The sequence below is a fragment of the Gobius niger genome (genome assembly GCF_951799975.1).
Source record: "Gobius niger genome assembly, chromosome: 14".
Taxonomy (NCBI): domain Eukaryota; kingdom Metazoa; phylum Chordata; class Actinopteri; order Gobiiformes; family Gobiidae; genus Gobius; species Gobius niger.
In genome coordinates, this window is record NC_136865.1 from 17,845,491 (window position 1) to 17,868,072 (window position 22,582).

Sequence of the window (22,582 nt, forward strand, 5' to 3'; positions counted from 1 at the left end):
AGAAAAACTTGAAAGCTTCAGGATATAACGTTAAAATAATTTGATATAATAAATAATAGCTACAAACATAAAATAAAAGATTTGCATGCAAAATGAATCTGCTATGTTAAGGACAGTCTAATTCAAGCTACTGCTGATGTACATTTGGCAAAAAAAAATAGCAACTGTACAAATTATTTATACAATGGAAATGTTTTGGCTACACATAAACAGTTCATATTTTTGGTCTGAAATGTTTGTCTTCTAAAACGTGCTTCATAGTGTAACAGTGGAAGAAAGATGAGGTGTCGGCTAAAATACAGAGGTCGGCTGCTGTGGGACTGTCCTGTACTGGCGGCCTAAAAAAAAGAGTTTTTCCAATTCACATTTTTTGCACTCGAGGCGGCTGCGGTCGGGCCTGTCAGATTTCCTGCAGTGTGATTTTGAAGCCGTCGCCGCAGCCATCGATGTTGAGGATAAAGGTGTCTTCATTCGAGTAATGCTCCACAATGTTGTCGTCCATGTTGACCAAGATCCTGTTAGAAAAACAAGTGCAGCCAATAAATAAAATGCAGTTATCAAACATTAGAACCCCTGATCTAGAAGTGGAATATATACTCATTATTTATCCTGAAGTAGAAAGTCATCCCTGTGAAGAATTCGGAATATATAATGCAGTATATAATGTAACAATTGACTTCTTCAGCAATTTCGAAATACAAAATCTCATCTATTGGGCAGCGCAACACAGACAGTACTCCCCATTTCCAGACATAATGATTGGGGGAGCTTTAGATAAGTTTTAGAAATGTCTTCATACTTTTAACCGTCACCTAATAAAGCTGTGGCACACGATGTTTTATACAGTGAGGTATTCTTGATCACAAATCGACCTCATAATCTAGTAATGGTTCCCAATGCTCCAGACAGGAGTTGGCGCAGTGGCATCGAAGGTTAAATGCACAAAACAAATGTACCTTAAAGAGATCATAGACTGTATATATACAAGTTGGCCATTTTACACTCACTACTGCCACCTTAGGTCACACGTGTAACTCCACCTTCTATATCAAGCTCGTGCATGACGGCAATTCGAACCCGAAGTAACTTTTTGAGTGACAGTGCAGGATTTTAGAGGCAGTTGAGGTGAATAGCTCTGGGTTAATTCTAAACATTAGGACATGGCTGGAACATGTAGGGGGCGGAAAATACATAATTTTAACATGTTTAAACTCTGTATAGTCCCTTTAAAGCAGTACTAAATAACTCATGCCCCTAGAGGTCATAAGCGCCACTGAAGGAGTCGTAACATGTTATGTTTTTTTTACTCATTAACTGTCCGTGAGAGTAAATACTACGCTGACAGAAAAGACAAAGGGAGAGAGGGATATTGTACATCCAATTACACCATGGAGATAAGTTTTTTCACTCACACCTGGCTGTATATACTGTTTAAGTGGCGCTAGTCCACAGTTAGCTTTGCCCGTTAGCCTGTTAGCTTCTTCTTTGTGATTCCATTAGTGTGTATTGGTGCCTCTGAACTGTAGGCAGCGAAGTTGCAAATGTGGTTTTCTGGCCAGAGACACCAGACGGAGCTGAAACCCCCCCCCCAATCATCCCATTAACATTTGTATTACCTCCAGAGGGACTTAGTACTGCTCTAACTTTAACTGACAATAGGACTTAGGAGATCTTTTGTTGATAATTTCTTTTAAGTGGTTATTGTTAATAAGTTTTGAGACTTAAACCCATTTCCTTTGATGTTTTAGCTCAACAAAGTCAGAAAGGAATAGCGTAGTTCACAAAATATTCCATCCAAGAAAGCTAGATATCTCTTGTCTGTCACTCTCTATGTAAAACTTTTTTTTGTACAATTCACAAGGCGACTTTAAAAAAGAGGAAAAAGGCGGTCACACTGAGGGTAATAGGCCTCACCCACAAAGAGGTGCAATCTTGAGTTCACTTTACTGATCAGTGGTCATAATGTTCTGCACTTCTGTACTCACCCTTTCTTACTCTTCTTGTAGACCTTTGCTATTCGCTCTGTCGGCACGCCGTACTTTTCTGATATCTAAGAACAGACATCAAAAGTGGTTTTACAGAATGTCCTTCTGTAAAGCACGTCACTGTCAGTCCACATCATTGTTACAAAACGCATGACTCACCGCGTCCATTAGGCCTCTCAGAGTTGGAGACTTCAGCATCAGTGCGTCAAAAACCTCGTCAGTCTCCTTCCTCACGTACAATAACACTGCAGATGGAGAGGAACATGATGTGTATTTTATACAAACAAGAAGTACATCAAGGAATCTGCACTGGCCTGGTCTGTGAATAGACTGAAGCATAAATGCTTTATGTAGTGCTGTATTAGTGGGAACGAGTAATACTTATATTTACTCAAGAAACATGCACTTTACTCTTCTTCTTAGAGTAGTTTAGGTTAGTTTATTTGAGCAGTTTACGTTGATAATTTCCAGCAAATTCACCATTATGCAGCTATGTATGCTCAAAAGGTACTTGTGAGCGCCGACTCCATATTCAATTTAATTAACATTTGTAATACAATATGAGGAATGTATCTGCAACACTTAAGAATTCAGCACAAAACATTATATTCTTTAACTAGTAAAGTCAGGGGCAGATCTAGAAAAAAAATCACGGGGTGGCAAGCAGGGTCAGGGATCATTTCTGGGGTGGCAACACATTTTACAATGTCGAATGTCTATAGCGGGGGTACGCAAATTTGCTTGATGTAAAGCAATTTTTTCCATTTAGATGCAAGCTGAATCTATGAAAATTATATACAAATAGCAGCACTGTCCATAATATAAGTAGGGGGTTTCTAACTCAGGTATAATAACTGAGAGTTAACCTCTGTAAGCACCCAAGTAGCTTCTAGAGCAGATGTGACATTAGTTATACAGAATGAATGAGGCTTTAAAGATCTGGACAGCAACTAAACCTTTCTGTCATGTATTTATAAAGTGTCAGGTTAATTTAGAATGAAGAAAGTTCCAGACAAGGACAAAACCTGGCTGAAATCAATGGGGTGGCAGCCGGGGTGGCAATACCTTTACTAGGGGTGGCAGCTGCTCCGCCCCTGAGTAAAGTGTCCTCAAAATGGCATTGACATAAAAGAAATTCACATGACTGAAACCATGTAATACTAAATGCATTGGTCACAGCATCTCAATGCAGTTCAACATTAGATAATCTTTTACATTATTTCTTCCTGAGTTTCCCACTTACAAAACACTGTAGAAAAACTCTGTATTCTGTCAAATTATTGTCATACCCAGGCGCATACACACACTTTTATTAATCAATCATGGTTTTGTATAGCCCAATATCACAACAGGAGCTCCCTGACAGGACTGCACCAAACATTAAGGCATTAACTTTTATCAAAGTTTTATCAAAGTAGTTATAAGTCTGTATTTCTTGGGCTTTTTACACTAAGAATTTCTTTATTTGAGAAGTATTCTTTCACCTCTATTTGAGTTTTCTGTTTCGGATTATGACAGAAAACCAGTCGTTTTCTCAGGAAGTACTCAAGTAGAATAATAGTAAGTAGTAAAAACTATATTTTTGGTTACTCTACACTCTCTGGTCTTCGAACATTATGCCTTTTCAAATAGAAGAGTAAAGAATGCTGAATCGCAATATAAACAGACAGCAAGAAAAAAGTATTTATAGAAATCCCACTTTCAATCACAGAAATGTTCAAAATGTTCTTAAATATTGCTTATTTGCATATTAACTTCATGCAAATTCTGCCAGCACCATCCATCCACACTGTAAAGTGCCACTCCAGACCTCTTGAACTGAATCCATGGTTACCGGTTCCTACGTGCATCCTAATGACTCCTTACACATCTATAAAAGTCTCCATCACATCGTGTTCTGTACCTCTCTTGTGCGTGTCCTCTTTCATCTGTTTGTGAGGCGACGGACTCAAGTCTTCGTTGGACGACCTGAACATCCTCTTCACCAGGACACTCCTGAAAACAACAAAACCCGTGTGTTTGAATCTGCTCTTTGCAACAGCGCACGACTGAAATGGTTTTGGACAATAATGTTTATAGTTTTTAAAGACAGTCTCCTACTCACCCTTCTCTGTCGATCTCCTCTGTATTGAACGTAAACACCTGGAACATAAAAGGATGAAGGTTAAGAGAGAACACCACAAGGACCACTTTATGTCAAAATCATTTATAAACTAGGGCTACACACTATAACAAAAAAAAAGCAATACTGTGTAGCTGTCAAAGGTTGACCGATATATCAGCTGGCCGATATATCGTGTATTGTATTTAAGTATTTTACATTATCGGTCAATATCATGCTGCTAAAAGGCCGATATCTCCGGAAACCAATTGATAGAGACGTCCCGTTGCATTGGAAAGAGCTCAGTCAGAGCCTTAAAATTAGCAACTTTGTCGGCCTCATGGAACCATAAGAGACAGAGACCCTTTTTTGTTTTGGAATCTGCTGATTTTTGTCTTTCCAATAAGCTTCCTCTGAAGTATGTACTAAACATGAATGTCCTGAATAAATCAGTCTACTCCCCTAACAAAGCGCTGTCGCAGGCAACACCAACACATATTTCAGTTTAGAACAGGTATGGCAATCTTTGAGATGCAAGGGCTGCATTGGGTTTTATGAAATAACCAGGTGAAGGCTTAATAAGTACAATTCTAAAATAGACAGTCATGAACTAAACAAAATAGCAGCAGTTATCCAATGTCTTTCTTTATGTTGCTGAACATATTGGTGTTAGCCAATACATTTGGGGCTTGGTCATGTTTGGGCACCAGATTGAACGGCGAGGTGGGTCGTACTTGGCCCCCGGGCCTAAGTTGGCCGACCTCTGGTTTAGAAGCGTCATACACGAGATAATAGACAAGACATTTAAAAAAATCGGTCAAAAATATCAGCCAAAAATATTGGCATTGTCCAATCAAAATCTTCAAAAATGTGCATTGTTGTATCTAATTGCGACAACAATACAGGATTATAGCAATATTTTAACACGCAATATAATCAAGTTAAAAAAAAAGTCAAAACAGGACTTTAAAAAACTTAATATGGAACAATATAAGGAAAATAACTGAATGAGACTGAATGTGTGAATAATTTTAGTTACAGAAAAAAAAGCCTAAATATTTGATACATTGTGGCTTCTTGTGCTCACGAGTCCGTAACCCAATATTGCTAATATCGTGCATCAATACTACAAACTAATGAAAAAATATCACAGTATTGCATGTACCTGTCCAGCCCTCTGCAAGTTGCCAAAGTGAACGTCAGGAATGAACAGAACCGGCTGAGCTTCGAGATCCGTCATCGTTTTGAAGTAAGTTGTATCAGACTTCTTCGGGACAGTGATGACACCTACTCCCCCGTCTTTCCCTATAAACAAGGACAAAGACATCAGGGGTCTCCAAGCTGTAGCGTATAATAAAGTATTGAGACACTCTTGATGTCTAACCATTTTGAAACCATGATAACAAGGCAGTTTAGTTAAAAGTCAAACCTTTGGCCTTCTTGCGGAACAGTTTTCTCTCCTCGTCTCGTATTTTTCTTTCTGCTCCCTGAAAACAACCAAAGAAAAATGAATAAGCTGCACAGTATCATTGACAAGTCCAGGCGGAAGGGAGGCTGTGTGCAGGTAAGACCACAAGAGGGAGGCCTTACCTGCCGTTAACACAGTGTGACGCCCCCTAGAGGCTGAAGCTACTAAAACTACCCACAACAGACTAATATGTGATGAGAAATCGCAGAATGTGGCTTTAATTATTTGACATTTTACATTCATGGGCAAATGATGATTAAAAGAACACGCTGATTTTGTAGGTGGACTTACCTTGTCACAGAAGACCTTGATCTGCAGGTAGGCCCGGTGCAGGGGCTTGTTGCTGCGGTTGTTGTAGCTGTAAGTGTCGATCTGGATCATGAGAGGAAGACCCTTCACGCCTTTTTGAGACGAGAAGTCAGTGCTCAGGCAGTTCACAGTGATGAAAATCTGCAATCATTTAGAAACATTTTATGAATCATCAACAAAGAGCAACAAAAGGAAAATGATTCACTTTGTTTTAGTCACGTGTGTCTGACTGCATTTGACAATACATGGGATAATTGTAATACTAATCTGCTTTCAGACTAGTAATATGATCGCCTGCGGACATGTAAAAAGATTTAAAATTGTGTAATCAGACAAGGCATTTGAAATTTCATTTAAAAGGTGGCAATAATGTGGTAATCACGTGGAAATATGGTACTTAATGTGTAATAAGTTACACACAGAGGTGGGTAGAATAGCCAACATAGTAACATTACTTTGAAATAATTTTACTCAAGTAAAAGCAACAGTACTTGGAGAAAATGTACTGTGAGTAACTAAGTGACTGAGCGGAAAAGTTGTTAAATTGTGTAAAACAAAACACAAAATCATGAGAAATTTCCAAAGAAAATTGCAGAAAATACAGAAAAACTAAATAATTCTAAAGAAAAAGGTGCACGAGTCGATCTGCATCTATTTTATCGATCAAAATTATGCATTTGCTGCTTAAATATTTACTCACAGTGGAAAAAGTAACAATTATTTTTACTCAAGAGAACAGACACTTCATTATAATTTTACTCAAGTAGAAGTAAAAAGTACCTGCACTTGAGTAAATGTAACGGTTAAAAGTCAAATCAGTGAGTGTCCTTGAGGGGGCTTGAGTGGACCATAGTTTGTGAATGGAGGCGGAAGCAGAGAAGGGAAAGGAGAGAGTTCAGCTTCCTGACAGCCAGGTGGGTGAAGCTGTTCTTCAGTCGACATGTTAATTATGGTAATTACATAAAGAAAGGGACACACGTCTACGTAATTCTTTTCATAGCAACACTAATCCAAACCCCAGCTCTAACTGTACTTTATCCGCAGACATCGTATGTATGTTTGAGGCGTTAACAACAAAACAATTTTAGAGAAATCCTGAGTTTTGCTACGCTATTTCCGTCCCGTTACCATGTTATTACTGTAAGCAAGTAAGTACTGTAAGTCTAATCAATATCAAAGCCTATAAATCATCATGTGTTTTACTGTTTGGTGCATTTTTATGACTCCGCGCTGCATAAGGAAAAATGGAGAGCTATTAAGAGTCAATATTGGCCGTGAAAACTGTACTTGGACTTTCTCCAGCACAGTTTTTGTCCCGAGGCCGAAAATGCACAATGACACGCTCACACGCTCACACACACACACGCTCACACACACACACACACACACACACACACACACACACACACACACACACACACACACACACACACACACACACACACACACACACACACACACACACACACACACACACACACGCACACACACACACACACACACACACACACGGGCCACTCTCATTCACATCGAAATGAGGGCAAAACAAACAGCACAAGAAGGGTGTGGACTGGGACGGGTGCAGGACGGCCCTCCGGGGAGTTCAAACAGGAGTGGTCACAAAAGACTGGTTTTGAAAAGCACACACTTAACTTTTATGATGTTTGGAATCACAGGTGGGCAGTGATGAGGAGCATTTACTTCAGTAACGAGTCCAAAAAGTAGTTTTGTCACAACAGACTTTTAGGAATAGTAATGTGAAGTAATACTACGCTGCTCATATGTACATTAGTTTCAGCAAGCTTTAAGGAATGTATGCCTTTAAATTGTATTTTATATAGATTTTGTATGTATATTTAGTGGTCTCCCCATAAGTCGTGCCTTGATCAGAATCAGAATGGGTTTTATTGCCATTGTGAGTGAAGGTACATTCACAAACTAGGAATTTCTTTTGTTGCAACATGGCACATAAATTAGTAATAAAACAAATGTCTATTCGGGCATACAAATAAGAAGTAACAGGTTATCTAGTGTTCATGAGCCTGATGGCAGAAGAGAAAAAGCTGTTAATCTAATCTTTCTGTACATACATTTTCTGGAAAGAAAAAAACTATGCAAACACAGGGAGAACATGAAAACTCCACACTGAAAGCCTGACTTGGCTGGAGATTGAATCAATCCTGCTGAGAGACAAGAGGCAAACCGCTATGCCACCATACTGCCTAAAGTGCCTAAAGGTTAAAGTTAAAGTATGGCAGTTTATGGCTCACATAAAATGTTTATGCTCATTTCATACAAATGATCCACAGCATGTTGCATTTCACATGCTACTAGGGCAATATACAAATTACTGCATTGTTTAATTATTTGGTTATCGTAGCGTAGTATACTTAGTTTGCTAAACTACAAAGAGACTTTATCCAAACAGTTATCAATGCCAAACCCAGGGCTCTAATGTCTCCAAATCATTTTATATTTCTAAATTTAATGGCACCGTTATGAAATGCTGTTACACTTCATTTGCACAATTACTGGCGACCTCTGCTCAAAGCTCCTCATTCTCACGGCTTTAGCTGTATGAGTGTGCAGTGAGTAACTGGTGCTTGCATCACGATCTTCCAAAACCGGTTCGTTTGTCAGGTGTTTATTTGGCAACGACTGAATCAGCGCAAAAACCAGTCGCGCTGCTTTTGAACATCGACTACACGCCTTTATGTAAGAGCAAACACGGCCGACCGGTTTCTGGGAAAATTACAGTCACTCCAGAAATGACGCTATCAAGAGGCTGATCTTGACAGACATGCTCAATACTGGACTGAATGAAGGGCAGAAATACTGATCACCAAGAGTGTGTCAATACATTTTGGAAATTATTATGAGTCATCTTTTGCTCAAGGAATAATTGTGGAGCAGATGCATCCTGTTTAAACCTATGTATTATAGGCAGACAACAGAAACATTCTTATCAACCCTTACCTTAGCCTCCTCATTGACATCCCAGGTGAAGGAAATGGCATTGTAGGCAATTTCTTCTATGTTTCCGATTGTGTTGAAGCTCTCCTTGTAATCAGCTGGGAAAAAAAGAGGCACAGATATCAGTCATTTACACAAAAACAGCAGCAAATGGCAAACTAAAATCTGAATCTATGGGATCTGTGCATCGGTAAATAAATGACACAGACGGGGAGCTACAGTTAGTGCAGATAAGATATCAAATGGCACACTTCTATTTTATAACATAAAGTCTTATCAGCTTGAGCAAACAGGCCCTCATGCTTCAAAGACAGTGGGAGGACGTGCATGAGGCTATTTGGCCAAAGAGGAGCATTTAAGAGCCAGATGAGTGCTCCCGACAGGAGTCAAGCGCAGGGGGACATAAAAACTAAGTGCCTAAAGGGTTGAGAGGTTGTTGTGGACAAGGTCAGAACTGCATTAATTAGGGAGACCTCACAAAGAACTATTGGATGTTTGGAAGAGCTTGTCTTCAATCGCCTCCTTTCACATCCATTGGTTTGGGTTATTGTTCCTCTTTAGGTTTTGCTTTCAAACCGAACCCAAGATCAGCTTTTTCTAAACCACAAAGAACGCATCCCACACCATCCGACCTATACCGCTTTCTTGATCTATAACGCTGTCCGCATCACCCAGCTGTTGTCCCTTAACAGGTGCAACAAAGAAAGGTGCCAGGCTGCTGTTTGTGCCCCCCTTTCGTTAACTCCCATTCAGCACAGTCCCATTCTGCAAAGGGGCCCCGGGGCACGCTGCGCCACCATCCCAGGCACGCCCGCCTCCTCTGCCTTTCAGATCTGCCCCGGTTCGAGTTACATGCCGCTTCCAGAGACCCCTGACCCAAAAGGCAGCAGAGAGCGGATGGAGGCTGGTCACCTGGCCCCCAACAGCTGAGTAAATGCTTAAACCAACTTGTAATGAAAAACAAGAGCCAGATCATCAAAGCTTAAGAGATGAGTTGGTTGTGTGCAAAGCTTTCTACTCATTTCTGATCGAGAGAATAGTACAGTGGTATAGGTAAGAGGTGTTGGTTAAGCGCTCATATTCGTCTTCCTCTTGATACAAAACTGTGCAACCTTCAAGTTCACAGTAAAATGCATATAATATAAAAATGTTCCAAAGAATAAGGGTAAATTCTACAAATGAGTACCAAATGAATTCGTTTTTGGGCCTATTAGATGTGGAACTAGCCCATACTAAAGCTTGCCCAGTTGCTCTCCAGCTCTTTCAATTAGCTCCCCAAAGGCTGACTTCATTTGTACAAAAATCTTGATGAGCCAAATTTTATCCCTTTCAAAATCACATTCTCTCTCTCTTTGGCGTATGCACTATTAAACATATAACTCTTCAAAGATTTTCCACAAATGCTTCCTCTACATTTGGTCTTACAGGACATTCACAATACCCTCCGTTCCACCTCTGCACTTGTGAATGTGTTTTTGTGGATATTGTGAGCTTTCTGTTTAGGGCATGTCAACATAGGAATTAAGATGGGGATCTAAATTGGGCAACCATGTTGTTCAACAGACCAGGACCATCCAAGGTAACACTGTGGCTAGCATTCCTCTCCCTGTCCCGACAAGCTGATGGTAGGTGTGTTTCTGCGACTGTCTAGTATCCAGCCCACAGTCTCCCACATACCTCTCAGCGCTGTGTGCACAGTGGAGCAGGCCATGGCTTGTTCGCGAAATCCGCCTACAAGCTTCTCACACACTCATTCAACAAAGCAAACTCAGATCCATCATTTTCAGACAAAAGGGCTCTGGAAGAATTTGGCTGAGAGTACCACCTTTAATTAGATAAATTACCACCTTTAATTAGATTTTTTTTTTTTATGTGATAAAGCCACAAAACCAGGACTAAATAGGGAGTAAACAAGGTCTTTATTATGTTCTAATTATTACTTAGTAGATAAGGTGTACTTTATTAATCCCTGTAGGGAAGTTTGTTCTCTGCATATGACCCATCCTCAATGCCGGTGGGGCGACCTGTCGGAGCAGTGAGCTGAGGACCCATCTCAAGAAATGAAGCCAGGCTAATGGTCAGAAACACCTGTCTGGTGGATTAACCTTTTGTACATGTTTTAAGTGCAATGGTTTGTGAATTTGTAAAAATAAAAGTTTTAATTCAGCTAATTTTTTTTGTTCTAAAACACTAATAACTAGAAAGGAAGAGGGAGAATTCTTTACTCCAAGGATGGAACTGGGACTTGTCCAAGGCCCATTGGTACAGTATAGTAGATCATTACTGAAATTCAACCTCATCATATTTCCTGTTTTCAACAAATACAATATGATCATTTTTATAACATATACCAATATTATCAATACCAAACAATGTAAAGTGCTCTGTAACGTAATAACGTGTACCTATAGAACATACACAATGTAATAATGTGTATTAGTAGTTGGAGGTAGTAGTGGAGGTACATAATTAAAGGGTTAAGGTCTTATGTCTTATCACATCATGTAAATACAAACTACTAAAACACAATATTATTCTATTGTGTTTGTAATCCATAGGTACAAGTTATTACACACTTTTACAGAGCACATTACATTGTACTTAGTTTGATGGAATAATGTATCAAGTGTTTTAAATTTTGTTTCTAATGATAAAGGAAAAACTAGATAATACTTCTACCAACCTTGCAAAAATAGTTTATTTGGATATGGTCAACGTTTCGGTCCTGAGACCTTCTTCAGGCAAATTGCTGAAGAGCTCCAGGTGACCAGTCTTAAGTGGGGTCTAGTTTCTAATGATAAAGACTCTACATTGGTTTTTTATACAGCGCAAATATAGAAATCGAAATTCTAAAAGTACTGAAATGATTATGTGAATGCAGTCCATTCAGTCGTAGGTGTAGTGGTTAGGGCTGTTGCACATGTGGTGAACCATATGCAAGGAGTGAGGTACTTTATAAGATAAGATAAGATGATACTTTATTGATCTCACAGATGGAGAAATTGCATTATGACCCCAACATGTTGCAAATTGAACCAAAATTGGTAATGCGTTTGGTGTTTTTTGCTCAATCTCCAGGTTTATATATAAGAAAGATTATAGGATTCGAGTTGAGACCCAGCAACACCTAGACATTAATGACTCATGCAGTGGCTTTGTGAAGGTGGGCAGCCCTCAGGCAAACAGTTGGGTGGGTGTGCTAGCTCTGTGTTTACTCAAGCCTTGTTTATTAGCTGAGGGCATTCCAGCATTCGCCATAGCATCAATCTATCATTAAGAATTCTGTTTTCATCCATCCACGCGTTCATATCAGATGTTCCTCCTTCACTTGTAAACGGGTGGGGGAGTGTCTTACCGATGTCAAGGACCCTCTGTTTGGCCGTGTGCTGCCGCGAGTGCCAGTACTTCCAGTATTTCAGCTGCTCGTCTCTGTTTTTGTCTTCACTGAACACCACCATCACTACACTCTATGGATAACAATAAAATGGGCATTATATAGCAGAATGACAGAGTCTATGTATTATAGTTAATGCGGTAATTAGACACAAGAGATGGTGGTGTTCAGTGAAGACCACCACCATCACTGCACTCTATGGATAACAATAAAATGGGCATTATATCGCAGAATGACAGAGTCTGTGTATTATAGTTAATGCGGTAATTAGACACAAGAGATCGCAGGCAATTCTACTCCAACCCTTGGTCTTAGAAATGAAAATTGCACTCAAGTCACAGGGCTCAAGTCCATTTTATCAAGTCAAGTATATCGTCTTCAAATTAGTGACTCAAGTCTAAGTTCCGGCTAGCTAGTCCAAACCTCTGAGTGCCAGCACGCTAAAAGCTGATAAAGAGCAAAGGGTGTACCAGCTATAGTAGTATATGAACGCATAATCCACTCACTCTGACTTTGCTGATGGGTTGACGTAGCCGCTTGTTGGCGCTGAGCTCGTTGAGTGTAACGGCGTAAAACTGGCCCTTGTTTAAATACGTCATGGGTCCCTCGCCCTGTTTCTGACGCAGGGACCGAGTGGCGTCCAACGTGTACTGGAAACTGTCCCTGTGCACAAGCAAGAAGAGATGAGTGAGCAACATTCCAGAGAAACTCAGTTAGATTACGACAATGCTTTATTTTGATATTGTCCTCTCACAATATAGTATTTGTAGGAGGACTCAATTATTTTAAAACTTGTATTTATCTACTTAGCAACATTATCTCCATGGAGACGGACTGGTGATGTCCCGCTCCAAGCAAAGTGATGGGTGGACACATTTTGAGATATTTGTTATCGACAAAAACACTCGTACAAAGAACAGCCTGACTATTATTCCACTTATTGGGTGAAATAATGTGCAGTATGGCTTTACAAAACTCTTCTTAACTACTACTTCGTTTTTCCATACTGAGATATGTTCTTACCTGAGCTTAGACGAGTTGATGCCTACCTGTCTGGACTTTCACGCTTGCGCTCAGTCACGCAAAAAGACCAAAGATGTTGTTAGCTCTAAGCCTCTCCTCCTCTCCTCTATGGGGTCAAACGGGGTGAAGTTAGAAGCGACCAAGCTCTTCCACTCTTTCCCTATTTAAATACGGTTATGTGAATAGTTACACAATCCACAAAATTATGTCGATTTTCTAAGCGGCTAAAAAGGAGTATTATATTGTGAGGCGTAACAACACCTTAGGAGCACTTCGACATCTGCGCCGAGAATTCTATAGGAGTGAAGATATTACTGCACGGACGTCAAAGTGCTCCTAAGGGTAATACTTCTACTACTATACTTCTACTACTATACTTGGATCGTGTAACTACTCATGTTACCGTATTTAAATAGGGAAATGGTGGAAGAGCTTGGTTGCTTCTAACTTCACGCCCGTTTGGCCCCATAGAGGAGAGGCTAATTCAACATCTTTGGTCTTTTTGCGTGACTGAGCACACGCACAAAGACCACACAGGTACACATCAACTTGTCTAAGCTGCTGTAAGAACATATCTCAGCATGGAAAAACGGTGGCCTATTCCTTTAAACGAATATGCCCCTATCACCCCCATAGACTTATTGCCTATGTGTGTTTCAGAATGGGACAATGTGGACTTACACTCCTTCCTGGTGATATAAGAAGTTTTCCGTGGCCAGAGAGGAAGGCGTGTGGTACTTCTGTCCAAACAGCCCAAACACAAAAAAAAGAGGAAATTATTCAGATACATTAAACTTCAGAGGAACTGCGCAAACAATGCAACAAAACGGGACCTTTTCTGACAGTTTAATATTAACACCTGTTTAAACAAGTTCAAAGTCTTAATCTCAAGCTCAAAGGAAACCTAATAAGTTGTTTCCCATTCACATGAAGCACCTTTGGACTGCGGTTTATTCATATTTGAACATCTATCCGTCTTTAAGTCCTGTATAAAAAAAAAAACAGCCACGCCCTAAAGTGTACAGTTACCATCGGACCAGGCTCACAATAGCATGGTGAGTGTTGAGAGTTCACTCAGTTTCTCTAAATCCGATTGTTTGAAAATTATGTCAGAAAATAGACTGAAACTAAGCTGCTCTGTCCAATAAAGCCAAAAAGCAATAAAAAAAAAAGTTGCAAAAATATATGTTTTAAAATTAAGGCTTAGTCCACAAGATGCATTTCAAATGTGTCCAATATGTATTTTTCTTTTAACTTGAATATTATTGATACAGTATTTCACAGTCAAGTGAAATGGGTCGTCTATCGTGTCATATACACTTTAAAGGCTAAACAGCTGGAATCAATTGCCCGATCAAGTCTGTTCCTCTTACCCCATTCCTCTCCTCCTCATAGGGGCTATCCGGCGGACTCTGCTGGTCATCTTTTGCGTAGGAGCTGTGGGTGACTGCGGTGACTTCATAGGGGTTTGGTTCGTAGATGACCCGGGCCGCGTCCTCTCCTTCCGCTCTGTAGTGATGCCCCGACGGCGGTGCCATGTACAAGTTCGTGAAGACCTCTGCCTTCACCACCGGGACGGGTGAGGAGGCGTGGTCTGCGATCCCGGGTGCACCCCCTGCACCAGGTGCTGTGGACGAGCCGCTGTAGTGGTCCCGTTTGGCGGAGGCGTCTTGGTGCTCCATGTTGAGGGACAGGTTCACGGGGACTGACTTGAGCACTTGGACCCGGTTGTCAACCGTCTCGCCTGGGTGGTTTTCACTCTCTATGGACATTGTGGATCTGAAAAATATTAACGATATCCATAAACACTGTGAAACTGTAAAACTTCTTCCAATTCAGTGTTTTTTTTAATAATAAATATTTGGCAACAGTAGAGAATTTACAAAGGCTTGGGCAGCAGTATTGCAGTGACTGATATCACTTAAAGGCACATTGCGTAACATTTTGGCCAATACTATACACAACATGCTCCTTATGACCTGCTAGACACCGAAAATGCTAATTTTGCTGCTGGTAAACAAAGACTGGATTAGGATTAGGATCTAACCTATTTAGATTTCCTATTTGGCTGCCTTAAGTCAACATATCCATGGAGATGAGCTGGAGACGTCCCGCTCCCAATAAGGTTCGTCAGGTTGTCAGAGAGGTGAGCCGCTCACAGCAAAGACACTTTGTTCATTTTCTAGCTATTATAAAACAAAAAAAAGTATCTGTAATAAAATAATTGCTTGTCTTATATTCTATTTATTGAGTGAATTGTTATGTTGTGTGGCTTTAAGCAAAAATTTGGCTTTCCAGGTACCATCAGGTCTGAACCCGCTCTACAACAGGATGATACCATCTAAAAACTGACTTGATTATCAATCTTTTTTTTGTGTGACATATCTATCCTTCAGATCTAAACTGGGGTAAATCAAGTAGTACAATTGTTTTAAAATAATGAAGGAATAGCAACCGTTGGAGAATAACTGCACTAGACTAGGACGTCCTGGCTTTGGACTCTCAGTGGCTCGATGTAAGATAAAGACTTATAAAGATAGCACAAATGTTGCAAAATTCAACTGTATTTACTATATTTTGCTTTCAGAACATCATCACAAGTGCTCACTCATCTGTAGTATTTGCCCACATGCGGCAGCCTCATATCACTGTCATCAGCAGGTCTTTATCATTGAATCACTCTTGGAACCACTACTGTCTTTTCATACCAAACTCGGGCTATTAACCCCGGGCTGCCGTTGAACGTCAAACACAACATACGGTATAAGTAACCATCAGAGCTGCAGATGAGCTCACACAAAATACATGTTTTACATTTTACAACCTCTGTCTGTACACGCTCTCAAGCATCAAAGAGACACACTGACCTCTTCTCCTGATCCTCTGTGACTTCAACTACTCTGGCCACCGGCAGAATCCGCTTCTCTTTGGGCACCTAGAGGCAGAAAACAGGTTTTAGTTGGACACAGGTTGTGTTTTTGGAGTACTTACTGTAGCTAATTTAACAAGACGGTGCTGGACAGGAAAAATCACTTCATGCAATGCAAGCAGGATGCACTATGCTATGTGCTTACTTTAGTACAACATAATTCTGTGTCAGTGCTGGTTTATTTATGAACATTTACCAATTGAAATTACTCTGTGGCTAAGAGGTTAGGTCCTAGCACTACGGCGCACTGTCTCCCTCAATATTGTGGGTTCCAGCGCTGCTGCGTCTGACGATTTGCAATTTCCTTTTTATCTTCACTCTCCTTCGCCCCATTAAATTCTATACTATCTATCTTCTATACTTGTTCTCCCCTAGCACTGCTGAGTCATTAGGTATCATTGGAATACCTATGTCCGCAACCAATTTGACCAGAGATTCCCAACCTTTTTTCATCGTAGCCCCCTTTGCTTGCACCGGAGTCAGGCCAGGCCTATCCAGTCCCTCATATTTCATATTTACTGTCTCATTACTATTCGAGTTGCTCAAATATTTTTACCTAATCCCAGGGACCCCAGGTTGGGAAGGGCTACAATAAAAGGCCTGTTGCAACCCAAGAAACACATTATGCTATCGAGAGCCAACAAGGCCGAACAAATGTTAGAGAAATCAAAGTAGCAGACCTTGTAGTAGTCGTAGAGCAGAGTGAGTGCGTTGGCGCTGTCCTCGTCCCCGGTGATAGTCATCATGGCTTTGGTGGCCGCTGTCAGTGGGTTCTCCAGATACGACCTCCATGCCTCATCTTCGCTGGTGTAACGCACGGCTGGGAACGAGCTCTCATTGGGGACCACCACCACCAGACGCTTACTGACACAAACAAAAAGACAAAACGCCCAATTAAATTCGATGATATTCAGAATAGCAGCAAAGGGTAAGATTGAGTTGGAGGACGTAAGGGTCTAAGGTTGGATTTTCCTTCAAAATGTGTTGACCTGGTTTATGCTCACATCTCTGGAATTACTGCGCTTACTCGCATTCAACATCAGGATTTATCATGTAAAAAGCACTAAATTTAAACCAGAAATTGCGAATCTAAAGCAACTACAATGTGTGTTAGAGTAGTTCATTTCATACTGTATTCGTGCTCATTGTTTTCTCCTGAGGGCTTGAGGGGGGCTTTGCACTTTCCAAACCTGCGAGCTAAGCTTACTGTCACATAGTTCACTAAATGTACCCCACATCTGTGTTTGCAGAGGATTTTCTGCCTGTACACACTTAGTGAAGATCACAGACATATCAGAGTCATGATGTTGTCAAAACAGCACTTTGCATTCACCGCCCACACATGTCAGACCTGTCAAATGTTACACAGTAAGGTATTATAATCTTATTCCTATCACATGAGCATGGGACTGGTTTTACAAATTATAGCCTACTAATATTTGCTTAGTAACTGGAGATTCATTTAAGAGTGCCATTATGAAAATTGAAACTACAGCTTTTCGTTTAGAAGATTATTCAGACTGTGCTTTAGATGTAACTTTTCTATGATTATTATAACATCTATCTAACTAAATCAATATGTCAGTATATTAACAAGCCCATTATGTTGCTAATCTGGTTATGTCAGGTGAATACAAACCAGGCCTTGCCTTTGCCACAGGCGCTGTGTGATGTGTTTACGTTGCAAAAGCCTAAAACACTACCAGCAAGAGTCAAAATAATGGTGAACCTGTTATTTCTACTGATGCACACACACACACACACACACACACACATACACAAAACACAAAACACAATTCAATGATAAATAAATAAACTATTGAGCTTTGATTAAAAATAGATATATCAGACTACATAGGAACTACAAGTTTATTATAAAAGAGTGAACATCAAACTGCAAACCTCTGGGATATTTATCATCTTCAAACTCTTAACTGACACAGTAATAAACAAATAAGGCAATCAGCAACATTGCCAGTATTTGGCTGTGTGGACTACAACTGTTAGTCTACATATATGTAAATGTGCCAATCTATAAAGAACAAACAATAAAACACTATAAAGTAAGCTAATTATTAACACATAAATCTCAGTTGTGCACCATTGAGGTATCGTCAAGTAAATTTAATAAAAAATGTTAAATTTTTATTCAAATTCTCTTCTTTATTCAAATTCTTAATATTAGCCTACCTGGCCTTTATTTAAAAAAAAACAACAAAACAAAAAAAACAGTAAGCCTAACTTTTGAATGCCATTGAAAAAGTTAGCCACTAAAATATAAAACAACCTGTGTTATAATTCAACAGAGTCCAAGCTTAGGAGGTTTTGAGCCGATCCATCAGTCAAAAATGGCGATTTCGGAACTATAAAAGTACATTCCTGGTGTGCGTAAAGTCATCTCTGAATATTAGAAAGTTTGACAGGATGCAGCTATGAAGAGTTTGTCCTGGTATCATCCGCAGATACAACCTGTTCCCTGTTCCATCGACGCGGCTTTACGTTTATAATCCCACACTGAAAACACGTCAAAAGTTTATGTTGCTTTTTTTTTTTTTCCTCATCACAGGCTGGATCGGTCAGCTCTGCGCAGCGCGGCCACTTACTTGTCTGTCTCCTGTGACATATTTCGCTTCCTCCGCGGTTCTTCCTTGTGAAACTGGACTTTCAAGTCGGAGCAGCTACGAGCGGCGGCGGAGAGAAGTTGGGCTACAGGTATCGCCACTTTTCTCGCCTGTTTTCTGCCTGCCCCCTCGGTGTGTGAGCGCCTCTCCTCCACTCCACCTTACAGGTAGCGCCTCTTTTTTTTTTGTGTGTGTTGGCCTTTTGTCCCAAGCAGCCAATAATCTCCCGTGTGTGTGTCTCTTTTCCGCTCGGATCACTATGGCCAAATCCACAACACACGTATCTTGTTGCAGGGCATTGTTGTGTGTGCTATATTAAAAAAAAAATACTTGTTTAGTGGAATTTCTTCTCGCGTAAAGTAATAGCGGAGCGAGACGCGCGCTGATTGGCTGAGGCGAGTCAAAGGAGGGATTTGAGTGGTTGATAAGGGAGCCCCCCTCACCTGTAAACATACCGTTGAATACAATAATAGGCCTACTGCAGCGACCTGTGCAAATGCAAATAGTAGATAGACCATCAAGGAATCAATTCTGTTTTTTTTTTTCTGCAAGCAAATGAAATTGAAGTGTTATAATGTTATAATTTTATTTGACACATCTTTTTATCAGAATGAAGGACATAACATATTGACTATAACATTCATTTTAATAGATTTATAGCCAACCTGGTACTTGTCTCATGTGTGATCACTTTTAGCTATGTAGACCAGTAGTAGGCTATATGAAGGATTCTGTACATTTTTAACTCTGCTGCTTTAAAATGGCAGTAGTAGTTTATTTATTGTCTTCGGTCATTATGAACATTTAGATCTTAGGTCACATGTTTTCCAAAGATCTTATACAATAAGAAAAACGTGTACATTAAGAATTGAAGTGCTAAATGATGCCTGGGGTTTAGGCTGAAGTGAAGAGTTATTCTGCCTAACCCCTTTTTACAACTGTGACACTGTGTCCAAAGATGACACGTTATACAGTTTCTCTTATACCAACGATGGAAACACACAAGCACAAAACAAAAACTTCAACAATCAAAATGATGTTATGCATCCTCGATCAACTTCTTTTCTAATGGTCTTCATTCAAGTGTTCTATACTTCTCCATCATGTTTAACTTATACTTATATAAGTTGAATGGGTAAACCGTTCCATAGATCAACACCTTTGACTGATAAACACCTCCTCTTTGTATTCCTGTTCGCCATAGGTTTTTGTAGCAGATCATCCTATATTATTGTGCAAATTTAAATCTATTATTATCTTTAATGCTCTCAGTGACTTGGCCCTTTAGACTTTAATGCATCTGTACATCTGTAAATCCATTCACGCTGATGTTCTGTGTTAGATTTTTATCATATTTGGTTTGAATTTATTTTCATGCATGCCCTCACAGTTTCATAATTTTAAAGCTCTTATTTTTTAAAGTTTGTTATTTGTCTCTACCAAGTGATTCTGAAGACGTAACTTGTGTTGCCATATGGTGAATAGATACATCACATCCTCTGATGCACCAATGACTCCAGTGATTCCTCTCTGTCTCTCCTGCTCTCTGATAATCTCCCGCAGACAGAGGGTCAGGGAGGAGCCTGCTCATTAGCCAACACAATGGCATTGTCCCATTAATGAAGGGCCATTGTGAGACCAGATCTCAGTGTTTGGGATAGCCCGGCTAAAGCAAACAAAGGGTGTGTGTGTTTGTGTGCGGCTTATTCAATTCAGCAGCACTTACCCATGGTTCAAGTGGGGCTTGGCCAATCAGTGATCACTGAGCGTTTAAATAGACTGACCGTGGGTTGAGCTGTGTGCAGATTACCGCTTTGAAAGAAATGACTACAAAAAATATACTTTCTTCTTTTAGAATAAATATGTCAATGTCTGCGTACGAACAAAACTGCATTTCTCTGGTCATGCGACTCCTCCAACGTCCTCATGTCTTTGCAGTGTTTGCATGACCAAATACGGACCTTTTGTTTATGAATGTCCCCGGGCGATAGGCTATGGAAATCTGAAAATGACATCTCGGATTCAGTTAAACCGTCACTCTTGTTGTGTGTGTCCATGTCACAGACAACATCACAGACTATGGCTGTACCATCCTCCCTCTCTAATTTGTTTTACAGCAAACCTGGCCCTCTACTAGCCTTTGTATGCCTAATAGAGTTACTGGATAAATACAGGTGGAGTCCTCACGCAGAGACGGTGAAAAAATGTCTCACTCATACAGAGACAGGTAATCTTGCTAATTGCATCCACATTACTTCTTTTATATCCCTGTTATGAGGGTGGAAAAGGGTCAGACTTTACCTAAAAGCTTTTAGTGTTCCATTCATTCATACACAAATACACATGAATACATATAGCGTGAAGTTGAGGTATTCATTGGCAACCCAACTTCAGAAGGTCCTGATACAGTAGCAGTAGGAATAGTATAATTAGTAGCATCATTATAGTGTAGAGCAGCGTTTCTCAATCCTATTTCTGCTGAATTCACTGATACAACTTAATAATTGTTAATGTCTGTTTGTTTTGTCTCCCCCCCGGACCTGCCCATATAGGAATGTCTACCATGCAGATCTATGACAGCAGAAGTGAGAAGGCTACTGTGCAAGCTGCCACACGCACAGATGGGCAGGACAGAGGAGTCAGCCCCTTCTCCCCATAGGACTGCTCCGCCTGTGAGTGATGTGTGTGTGTGTGAGAGAGGGGTGAAAGGTGGTTCCTACATACCGCGAGTGTTTTAGGCAGGACAGTAGCTTGTCTGGGCCTAGCCTGGATTAGTTGTGCTGTTGTGTGTGCCGTGGTGACCGTTGTAACATGCAGCAGTGCAGAGGTGGGCAGTAGAAGATGAAGATAAGTGTCTTAGTGCTGTTTAAAGTATACTGATAAAATATCTTGCATTTTTGACATCACTCTTTCCCATTGACTTGCTTGGGAAAGGCACAATGGAATACAAAGTTGGTAGGATGCGCTCTACAACTACATTTGAACTGCATAAGATGACAAAAGCACAAGTTCTGTTCACTACAAGCTTATATAAATACTATATAAATACACGTACATTGAAGAAAAATGTACTACTTATTTAAAGCAGTATATACCTACAGTATTTGCTAGCTGTTTTTTGCTATTTTACACACATTCCTTTGAATAGAAATGATTATTATTGGGGGGCCCGTGAGAATTTCGGATCGATAAGGCGGCCGCGATATGGACTTCGGGAGTCACTGTGAACATGTACCCCCTCATTTGAAAGCTAAGAACATCCCAAATTCAGTCACTGAGTTTTGGAGGCTTTCTGAGGACTGGGGAGGTAGTTCATTTCCAAACTGGTTTTAGCCCTAGAAACTGGCAAACCTTAGTGTGGGGCTCCTGCTTCTTTCTGATGAGATTATAGTTTTGAAATAAAACATTAATAACTCGTTTGTAACATGTTTTTTCCGAAATATCAAGGAAATACATCCCTCATTAAATTTTAGTTCCATATTGCCCAACAGTATACGTCATTTATTTACTTATACATAAATGTAATGACAATCAATCAAGACAAAGTAACGGAATATGTCACTAAATACACTTTAAGGAAGTATTCTGTATTCAGTCGCTAATACAAAGTATTCTCCCCAACACTGACTACATGTAAATGAGTATGATGTTGGCCAATAGAAAGGACTTTCAGACATAAAAATAATATGGCAGTTTGGGAATCCAGTCACAATCAAATACTGATGAGGAAAATAATTTGTTAATTTTCCCTCCACCTGACATTATGACATCATCACATT

The 22,582-nt window shown here is 40.1% G+C and overlaps 1 protein-coding gene across 1 annotated transcript; it reads right to left on the bottom strand.

The window, feature by feature from the left end:
• Positions 1-330: 330 nt before the first annotated feature.
• grhl2b (grainyhead-like transcription factor 2b) lies at positions 331-18,805 on the bottom strand (the record flags this gene model as incomplete). Its single annotated transcript, XM_079571624.1, has 16 exons — positions 331-515; positions 1,986-2,050; positions 2,145-2,230; positions 3,889-3,980; positions 4,090-4,127; positions 5,252-5,391; positions 5,516-5,573; positions 5,846-6,004; positions 8,840-8,934; positions 12,192-12,303; positions 12,737-12,893; positions 13,935-13,993; positions 14,627-15,032; positions 16,121-16,188; positions 16,863-17,046; positions 18,786-18,805. 16 exons carry the CDS (start codon positions 18,803-18,805, stop codon positions 401-403), a joined length of 1,854 nt encoding a protein of 617 aa, XP_079427750.1. The 3' UTR covers positions 331-400.
• Positions 18,806-22,582: the final 3,777 nt, after the last annotated feature.